General features: G+C 46.9%; 1 protein-coding gene across 3 annotated transcripts in view; it reads left to right on the top strand.

Annotated features, from left to right (window-relative positions):
• Nucleotides 1-7,907: 7,907 nt before the first annotated feature.
• The window catches only part of LOC135805293 (uncharacterized), a 13,703-nt gene continuing 10,759 nt past the window's right edge, over nucleotides 7,908-10,851 (top strand). Inside the window, exons 1-3 of one of the 3 annotated variants that reach the window (XM_065319312.1) lie at nucleotides 7,908-8,187; nucleotides 10,219-10,453; nucleotides 10,849-10,851. The exon at nucleotides 10,849-10,851 is cut by the window's right edge and continues 191 nt beyond it. In XM_065319312.1, coding sequence (XP_065175384.1) covers nucleotides 8,182-8,187; nucleotides 10,219-10,453; nucleotides 10,849-10,851 — 244 coding nt within the window. In that variant the 5' untranslated portion in view covers nucleotides 7,908-8,181. Of the gene's footprint in view, nucleotides 8,399-10,218; nucleotides 10,454-10,848 lie in introns of all 3 variants that reach the window. The other 2 variants (XM_065319314.1, XM_065319313.1) reach the window with 2 other exon arrangements.

Below are 10,851 nucleotides of genomic sequence, written 5' to 3'. Positions count from 1 at the left end.
CCCCACTACCTATCTAATTTTGGCATACATATCACAACCAGTGCACGACGTCCCAATAAGGTAATATTGACAAACCATGGACAGCGCTGTTCAAGTCTCTTTTTCTACGAGCATTGGTTTCACTGCAGTGGAATTCCGTTGAATACATGTACATGATTGTATGTTTTGTCACATCGTATTTTTAGAAGCTTTAATATCTCTGGCACACTTTCCATCATTAAAATTTTACATGTATTATCCCAGTTCTGAACGCTTACAATCATATGCTCAAGTACAGAGCTCTGCCCTAGACTATGTCTTTATCTCGTTTTTTGCTCACCTATTGCTCATCACTTCTTTTACAGATTTGGTCTTATGGAAAGTTTGGAAACCCCTTCGATAAGCGAAAACCTTTGGGGAAATTAAACAATAAAAATTACAAAATTACCTGCCTCAATTACGCCCTGAAGCCTGCACTTGTGCACTCCAACCCACAATCTCTCATGCTAGCGTATCTTAGTAATAGGTTTTTCATTTGATCCGACGAGACCACACGACGCTTGCGGATCACAGCACGAACAGTTCACCAGCCACACTCCACGAAAGCAAGTAGTAGTACTCCTGACAAGTCTTGTTTCGTTCCATAGAGATAATAACGGGGAACTCATCAGAGGAGAAGCAGTTGTTGAATGAAGGGGTTTAGCTGAATAATGCTAGAACAAGGCCTATGACTGAGATTGGCTGGTCCATCAAGGAACGTGCACGGGCTTACACCAATGTCACCAAGCGTTGCAACCTATGTATCGCAGAGAAATATCACATCAGCATATCCGATCGCAGCACCTCCCTCAACAAGCGAACGGAGCTCGTATCAAAGTGCAGGCACTCTGCCAAGTTCCTGCTTGGTGGGTACGGAGTCACGTGACTTGCAGCTACATGACGCGCGACAGCCATTTGCAAACGTCTGCAGCCCTTCTAATTATGGGTGTGGAATCTTGCATATAGCCTCGCTTGACGTCGCGTCATCGTGGTCATTTCTTTTCATGTTCCTCGCCCATTCTAAGCACCTATAGCCATCACAGCGCGTGGAAATTTCCATCTTGCACCTGTTTTGTTGGTGCATTGAAGAGCAAGTATCTCCCCTCCTCCAACTTATTTTAAGCGCTTACCAAAGTGTGTGGCATCTTGCACCTGCATGATTGTGATTACAGGCAAGCCACATTATCATTATCATCCTTTCACACAGCCTTGCTTGCCTTCCTGCCATATCACATTTCTTTTCTCACTCACGGACCATGTGAGTTTGGCACATTTTCCATCCAGGACTTTTTGCACCCACCGGACCTCAAACCTTCACAGATTCCTTCCTATGCTGCTGTGTAAATACCATACTAGCTGTGCATCACCGTAATCAGTTGGCTGAAGATTGCTATATGGCATGAAACTTTAAGTTACGACAATCAAGACGCGTGGTTTTCCTGTGACTCGTGTAATGCTATTTTATAGAAAAGATATTGGCGCACTGAGGTGTAAACCCTCAACTAACTCACATAATATGTGACGTATCAACACAAAAGGGAATAGTGCAGAATGGAGGTGTTCTGAACCCTACCAGACACAAGTATCACAAGTGCTAAATCATTCACAATGAGAAGGAGAGGTACACAGGAATAGGTTGCGCTAGTTTACACGTCACAAATGGTACTGAGGTAGTGACAAAGATAGGTGAAAAGTAGACGCCAAGTGAAAGCCAACAAATCATCACGGACGCCTAACGTCACATCTGAAGATTGCTAGCTGCACAAGACAAATACTTCACAAACCTCGATAATCTCAGTGCGCCAATATCTTTTCTATAAAATAGCATTATTCAGCTAAACCCCTTCATTCAACAACTGCTTCTCCTCTGATGAGTTCCCCGTTATTATCTCTATGGAACGAAACAAGACTTGTCAGGAGTACTACTACTTGCTTTCGTGGAGTGTGGCTGGTGAACTGTTCGTGCTGTGATCCGCAAGCGTCGTGTGGTCTCGTCGGGTCAAATGAAAAACCTATTACTACTGTAGTTGACGGACCTATTGAAGATGGCAACAAAGAACTAGCGTATCTGCTGTAGGGTCTTTGTTTGATGTTTGAGTAAAACATTGCAGGAAAGTAACAACGAACACTGGACACCAACTCCACGCACATGCGATACCAATAAAAATGATTGAATTCTATCGGGCTGTCGTGGAGATCATCCAGCGAACTTTGGGAAATATAATTTTGAAATCGTCATTCATGCATATGTTTAACCAAGTCATATGAAAGGGGACAAAAGAAAGTAAATGAGAAACCATAATTATGAAGAGAGAAAGGGGAGCGAAAGCAGCTGCTTCATCTGAGCATATCAAAAGGACAATAATTATCACCATGGCCCCGTGGCCCATTCATGGTCAGTTTGTAGGCGGAACTAAAGAAGGCACTGGGGGGGGGGGGGGGAGAGACGCTTGCTCCACCCGCGGCTCGACAATTGGAAAACTTTTCTGGCAAGGGTGTTTCAAGCTGGCTGAACACTCTGCCATTCCGTGAGCAAGGTTATAGCCTGTCCAAGGGTGATTTCAGGGATGCCGTTGCGCTGAGATATGGATGGCTTTTGGCTGACGATCAAGGAGCTGTGGAGCTGATTTCACCGCAGCCCACGCAATGCACTGTCCAACCGGGGGCTTTCTGACAGTGCGGCACACATGATGAAGTGCGGAACTTACTTGACTGCTGACCTGATAACGGAGGTGTGCCCTGTTGTCGCAGTTGAGCCTTTGCTGGCTCCGCCGATAGAAGGGGAGGTATTCACAGCAGCCAACACCAACACTGCCAGTGATGCCCGATCGGACACTGATATGAGTACGTGGGTTCTGGACTTGGGCACAGAATATCTTCCAAGTAGATGTTTGAGTCTTTCACCCGGATGCAGCTTCTTATGCCAAGAAGCCCATCGCTGATTTCGTACTCCAGCATGAGAGGCAGAAGAAACTGCAGTACAACGAGCGGATTGTACATGTCGATCGTGGAGACTTCACTCCACTTGTTTTCACTACGGCCGGCAACTAGTGTGTCCCCAGTAGGCATAGGCGGGTAATGCTAGCATTATGGCTGGCATTATAGTCGCTTTTTCCAGGTGGCATAATGCTGGCATTATAACACCATTTCGCATGCAAAATTGGCATTACAAGCATAATTGCCGGTCGACAACGGTGTCATGCATGAAGCTGGCTAGGTCCAGTTCCGAAAATTGTGCATCTGAACCCGTCCGGCTTCATCCGGAGACTTGACGTTGCAAATCAACCTTCTCAGTGGATTGTTTCAGACAACAAGCCCATCGCTGATTTCTTACTCCAGCATGAGAGGCAGAAGAAACTGCAGTACAACGAGCGGATTGTACATGTCGATCGTGGAGACTTCACTCCACTTGTTTTCACTACGGCCGGCAGCTAGTGTGTCCCCAGTAGGCATAGGCGGGTAATGCTAGCATTATGGCTGGCATTATAGTCGCTTTTTCCAGGTGGCATAATGCTGGCATTATAACACCATTTCGCATGCAAAATTGGCATTACAAGCATAATTGCCGGTCGACAACGGTGTCATGCATGAAGCTGGCTAGGACCAGTTCCGAAAATTGTGCATCTGAACCCGTCCGGCTTCATCCGGAGACTTGACGTTGCAAATCAACCTTCTCAGGGGATTGTTTCAGACAACATGCTCACTGCTGTTTAAGTTTTTTCTTCTTCTGCGCTTTGGCCTTGATCCAAGACGGCCTTCTTAAATCGACTTTTCCAACTTTCAAACTGGCATTGTGGAGTAGTGTGAGCATTATAAGTGGCATTATAATTATTCTCATATTATGAGCATTGCCTTTAGCATTATTGCAGCAAATAACTAGCATTACTCACCTATGCCTAGTCCCCAGAGTGTGTGCGGTTCCTTAAGCAGCTACATGTACATTGTATGTGGATTGTGGAATGTTGGCGCAGCATGATGGTATAGTCAAGTGATGGCATTATGGTAGGTGTCGCCAGTCCTTTGCACTGCTTCAAGCCGCGGCAGTTACATGTACCGGTATGTGCATCAGACTGGGAGCGAGATCGGCATTTCATCGGCCCGACAACGCCTTGCCTCCACTGGCAATGGTAGAAGGAAGGTTCTGACAATCTTTATGATGATGTCGGGCTGTCATTTTTCGCGTCTTTTCTTTGTTTGTTTTGTTGCAGAGGTATTTTACTGTGTGACTCCGGAATTGTTAGTTCTCATCATCCAAATTGCCTACTTGCGTTTATTGCGCAGTTCTTATGTTCTATACAAGTATATCGAGGTTCACCATGACAAATCCAGGTTGCATTGTGTATTATTGGTTTTCATTACATTTTCGAGCATTCCATTCATTGTGCTATTTACCAGTACATAAGGAGTATTAATGGTACCCAGTCCCCATTAAAAAAATGCCCATGTTGTCGCACACATCTTTTCGCACCATTTCTAGCGCAGAAAAGCCTGGGTATCATACGGCTTGTCGCAGTTTACGTATCACCTTTATCTGTTATCACCAGGGAGTCGTGACCTTTCACGATTCCCTGGTATGATCATCCCCCAACCACCCACACACATCTTAGATCCCACGGCTGTCACGATGGTCATGTACTCGGCCAAAAAATATGGCGTCCAAAAATTTGAAAATTCAAAAATCTCATCATCGATCTGTCATTGATTTGCTTGAAAATACTCTTTTTCTCTTGAGGAAACCTCCACTTTCCCCTTCCAATCGACCGGGTTTCATAGTACAAACACGCTTCATGACTTCCTCTCGCGATCCTCTTTCATCTCATTCTGATATCCGTCTAGGCCGTCTTCTTCCAGGAACGATTCCTTCAGAGGTGCGTTTCCTTTGCCTTGACGACTTGCCCTTCGTCACTTCTATCAGCCCTTTTCACAGCTACCTTCTTCTCTTGTAAAAGTTTTCTCGTCTTATTTGCCAGTTTTCCTGGTGCCTGGGTGACTTCATTTACCGATTTTTTGAATTTGTTTGTCTTTCCGTGCTACTAGATCGATTTCCGTGGCCATCGATTCTACCGTATCGCGTGCTAGTAGTAGTGTGTAAAATGGATAAACACAGTGCATTGCTGTCTACCTGCTGCAGTATTGGTGGCAAAAAGTTTGCCAACATGGCTGTGTCCACGAAATACAACGTGAAGGACTATGCCAGATCATTCAAGATGTGTACGAGGTCAACATTTCTCAGGATGACCCTGCGATCCACCCTACACACATTTGTCATGTATGCAAACGTGTGCTGGATCGTTGTCTGAGAGAAGGTTGCCTTGACTCATTTGTAGGGGATGGATGTGGAGCGATCAAAGTGTGGAAGCCACATCACCGCACATACTGCGACATATGCCACACTGCACCAAACAAGGGTGGACGTCCACTAAAAAAGCAGAAGCAACTTGCTTCAAAGCTTTCTGCTGTACACAAAAAAGAAAAGAAATGGATCACACAACAGTCCCACAACATTCATCCACAACAGCAATACCCCTATCACACTCTCCTGGACCCCAGACAGCACAAAGTACTAGTGAAATGGATGTAGATGAAGCAAATGTTTTCACGCACGCAACACCGACATACAGCGCACAGAAGAAACTGGACAAGACTAGGTTCGTTCATTGCGCAGCAGGTTCCACAATACACAGCAAGGGAAGTGCCAATGAATAAGAAAGACGGCAGCATAGTGATGGCATGCATGGTGTACATGCCAAATCTCATTGACATCGTGATGATCTGATGATCTGGACTTGTACGACACATATGGGTGGCTGACCTGGCACGGAAATGTCATTCCGGAGTCCGAGATTCGGCTAAAACTTGGCGGTGACCGCCTCTGGAGCAAATCTTTCGCAAGCCAAGCACCACAACAATGCCATCCGCCCAGTTATCTTGCCAATTCCCGTCAGCAACGTTGTTATTCCGTCTTTTCATCTGGATCTCGGCATTTTCGCATGGCTGTATGACATCTACCTAGCTGAAGTCAAACAACTGGATGTGAAACTGGCAGCAGCAACTCTCTAGCCGTGTGCAGATGATCAGCTCCAGTTTCAAGAGCTAACAGTTCTCAGCGACAAAGTTCGGTCCGCCAGGCAAGCTATGGAAGATGCCCAGGCGAAGAGCGATGAACTACAGCAGCAGCTCCAATATGCAGTGCTCTTGCAGCAACACGCACCGACCAGCTTTCCCAACGTCAACATGGACACTGTAGCTGCAGCAATACAGCAACTGTGGAAAGACGCCAGCGACGCCTTCACTGCTGCAAGTGCTGAGCACAGCAAACTCGTACATGACTTAGACGAGATGAGAAAGAACAAGAAAGTCACAGGACCATGCGCGTCAAGTCTCGAGTCTGTGCTCCAAGCACACAATGTTGATCGGCAAGCCTACCATGGCGGTGCCTTCGTGGGCAACCATGTACATCGCACACTGCAGCCTGCCGTACTAAGAGCACTGATGTCTGCTCCAGTTGAGGCGGTTTCCACTCGTTGCCAGCAGCTCGTTGCTGATGCAGAAATCTTGCAGCAGCGGTACCATGGATTGTTTTCGGGATATGCCGACTGCAGCCACCGTTTCAGCCATTGCAACAGCATGTCAGAGGCCGACATCTCAAAGCTGGCTGACTGCATCCAGCTGTTTCTTCAGAAATGCAGAGAATCCATTATCACCCGGCAGCTCGGCAACATAACTCCGAAACTACATCTCTTGGAGGAGCGCACAGTCCCGTTCACCAGGAAATTTGGAGTCGGTCAGGGTCGACTCGCCGAGCAGGGCAGCGAGTCAATTCATGCCAGATTCAACAGGCTGAGCTTCGATTATAACGCTATTCCTGGGACTCTGCAGCGCCTCACAGCAATGTGCCAGCAACATCTCGTCGGGACATTGCCACAACATGACGCTGTTCGTCCCGCCACGGCATCAAGAAAACGCAAGGCGTCCGAGCTCGAGCAGTGATCCTCAGGCCCTGGACGCAGCAGCTTGGCCATTTCAGCCCTGATCCAGGTAAGAAAAATAACAACGGTACTGCTGACTCCTAGTTGAGCTCTGTAGTGACAACAGGAAGAGATGTCGTCCAGCAAAAACCTGCTGTCTACCTTCTCCTTCCTTTTCTTTCCTTGTTTGTTGTTGTCGAAGCTGAACAATTTTTGTTGTGCGACTTCGAAAGTTTGAATCCTTGTCCCGATCGCGGTGTTTGTTACCTTGACAAAGCACAGTTTTCGCGTGAATCCCACAGGATCTTGAAATCTTTTTCAGTTTTCAGAATATTTTTGAATTTCACCGTAAACCTGGGCGAAGGCCGCCATATTGTTAAGTGGTGGCCGCGAAACAGCCGTGATCCCGCGGCCCGGGACATGCCATGCCGCATGCCACACTTCGAATGGTTCTGTTTTACTTCATTCATAAGACGAAGTATGACTCGCCAGTCTTGCCAAACATCGCGTTGTTTGTGGCGGTTGCACAGAATAGACACCCGTAACAATAATAATGTTCTCGTTGTCCGGCTTCGGAGCTAGTGATGTGCATACAGGCAGGCCGCCGTAATGAGTTTTGTGTCACTCGACATAACTTCATAAGTCATACTTCTTTTACCAACATCTGAACATGGTCATTGCATGTAGATCTACATGTACGTACGTGTTAATTGTAATAGGACCTGGATGACTTTCTCGAGTATGTAACTTACTTGTTGCTCGTTGTCAGTTCTGTCAGCGGCTATGACACACATGTTCCAGGTACTCGACAGCGCGTCAATCTGCAGCAGTTTACCCACAGTGTGTCGAAGCGCTCGCTCTGACAGCGGAGCCTCATTACCCTCAGTGGTGGCGGTGAGGTTGAATGACAATAATTTTGCAATATCTTCTGCGGATACGTATCAAAGAAGCCAATCCTACAATTCACCATGTTCCCCCTTGGTGCCAGTTTGTTGACCCACTAAGAAATTATCATGATTGTATCAGTTTACGTGACAGAGAATGGTGATTGTAAGTTGAAAGAGTGCCTCCCACGACCACTGACTCAAAACGACCGACGGTTGTCATCACCAAACGCAGCTTCCACCCGTCGCTCACCGGCATTGCGGGGAGCCGCTTCGCCCTACCGCTCAAGTTTCACTGCGGCCTCGAGACTATGAAGGTGAGGGAGGTTTTGGCGAAAAGGTGACAAGATCACAGAGCGCCCGGCCAGGACATTCTAAATGCAGTATAAATTGGTCTTCCCAATCAGGGAAGAAAGTCATCAGTCTACCTTGCAATTGAAGTCGACAAAAATTACCTCAGCAGTCGCTCTCGAGCTCCGTAGACCTGCGCGGAAGTGTACTTTGAAAGCAGTGGAATAGTAAAAGGAGGTGAGTTGCGCTTCAGTGTTCTGCATTACCTCAGGCTCTCTAGAAAAAATGAACATAACAATGAAATTGCCCATTTCACAAGCAATGATGCATTGTGATGTGAAGTGGGGATTGTATGAGGAGCGGAGAGCGGAGATAATTATAACAGTCTTTTACCAAATTTAATTTTTGGAATTTTTAGTAAAACTGCATTTGAAAATGCTATCGTAAGCAAAGGAAAACCCGGTTTCGGGTTGGTATACACTGTTATATCGAAGCTCGAAGCTCCGATATGCAATCTGTCTAAGGAGCCGTTTACATGAGCCAAATAAGCCCGGGCTTATTCAACCCTAGGCGTACGATAAGCCCGCCTTTGATCTGTCACCCAGTCATTTTAGAACACGCGCTTACAAGGTGAGGCAGGCTTATTCAGCTCGCCCCGAGCTGAACTACCGTATTTTTCGGAGTATAGTGCGCACCTTTGTATAACGCGCACCCCCAATCTTCATTGGGGGTGCGCACTTCAGTCTGCATTGAAGTACATGCATTTCATATTCGGAGCATAGTGCGCACCTGCGATTTAGGGCCTAAAATAGCACATCTAAAGTGCGCACTATACTCCGGAAAATACGGTAGCCCTACCCTAGACCCCCGAGGCCCGAGCTTATTCAACCCCCAGTGCTTATAAGTGAGTTTTTCCGTACTTTTCGATTTTGCCCCGTGAACCAGAGAGGATGTCGTCGTGGATAGTGCGTCTCCTTTGTTTCTTTCTTGGCATTTTTTCTTCTGATTTTTCTTTCAGTGAAAGGTCCTAGCCGATCCTTCACCTTCTCGAAAATTAAGCGACAATCGGAAGGCAGTAGAAGCGTGAGCCGGTACTTCTTGATCCAAATTTCATCATACACGAACATTTACCACTGCATTCATGTGCGATTTGAAAAATAAAACGCATGCAGAACTCGCAGTCACTCACTTGAACTCAGCCCCGTACAACCGTCATGTAAACGGTTGAAAATAAGCCTGAGGCGAATGAGCCCGGGCTTATTTTTCTCATGTAAACGGCCCCTAAGACGATCGCTCAAGGGGCCTTCCAAATGTGGTCTCTGTTGTCAGGCGGTCTCCCTATCCAGGGCCGTTTGATTGGAAATAGCATACCTTGGTCCTGATTGCAGTGGTCTTCTGGGACAGGTGGTCGCCTAATCCAAGTGGTCGCCTTGACAGGTTTTAATGTAACGAGACACACCATGTGCCAGTGTAGGAGGTATACCTCAATCGGGAGGGTAGGGTAGGGTAAGGGGTGGGGGTACGTAGGCTCTACTAGCAGCATAGGACTTGAGAGTGCTACATCACCTGAGCCAGACGTTAGTCGTGACAATGCCGGCATTTTGGACATACACACGTTTGGTACGCTTTCCAATGGCCAAAGAGACTCGGAAAGCTTGTGCTTTTGTCGAGCCAGTGCTCTCGGGAAAGACTTCTGTGTGTTGTTGTTGTTAGCCGAGGAATGGACCACAGTGACGGGTAGTTTCCTGCCTATTGGAATGACACCTGCTGTAGCGACTGGGCACTGGGCCCTCATTGCCCAGCATCCACTGCAGTAAACAAAACAAACAAGTCACACCAGGATGCGATATGCGGGGGCCTACCCACCACATACACATACCGTACTTCGCTATGGTCTCCGGAGCATGAAATATTTCGGCCCAGAAGTCATTATTTTATTGACGTCTGGCATCATCACTTTCAAGCCCATTTGTACTACAGTTGGTGGCAAAAGATATCTGACCTGTGCATTGATCAGTGTGTTGTGTTGTGTTGTGCTGTGTCCCCGTTGTGTGCAGGGACAGGTACTCTACACACTCACACTGTCTTGCACTGATCTGCAGCCTGGCAGGATGGTGTTGGACAACCGTCATGTTCTCATTGGTCTGCTACTTGCACTACTGGCAACAGAAGGGAGCAGTCAACTTGGTAGCAGTGATAAAGATAATTATGTAGCTGGTGCTATACTGCCACTTGGATATGGTAGCGGAGGTCCTTTTCAACCTGATAAAGATATTGTCCCAGGTATTGATGGTGAGTAATCTCTTTTTGATGCAGGTCTAAGTACACTGCGGCATTTATTGGCCCTAAGTAGCGGATCCATATGGTCCGTTCGGTTTGAAACTTCAAATAAACCAACCAACCAACGTGATATGACTACTCTCCATTGGGAAGGATGCACTCTGGAATGAGTCCTAACATTAACTAGTCAATTCTCTTCATACCCCCCCCCCCCCCCACACACACACACAAATGCCTCGGACCCGCTGCATTGGTTAATATGTGTCAGAATGGTTTCTAATGAGTGCAACGTGACACATGCTATTTAGTTATCTGTACTCTACAAATTCAAGAGTCGTTAATGCATGATGTGCTCTGCACACGATGAACGATGGCATGCTCCAATTGATCCTATATCTCGTCCTCAGCAA

Source organism: Sycon ciliatum, chromosome 1, assembly GCF_964019385.1.
Source record: "Sycon ciliatum chromosome 1, ocSycCili1.1, whole genome shotgun sequence".
Classification (NCBI taxonomy): domain Eukaryota; kingdom Metazoa; phylum Porifera; class Calcarea; order Leucosolenida; family Sycettidae; genus Sycon; species Sycon ciliatum.
This window is presented reverse-complemented; position numbering and strand designations above follow the sequence as displayed.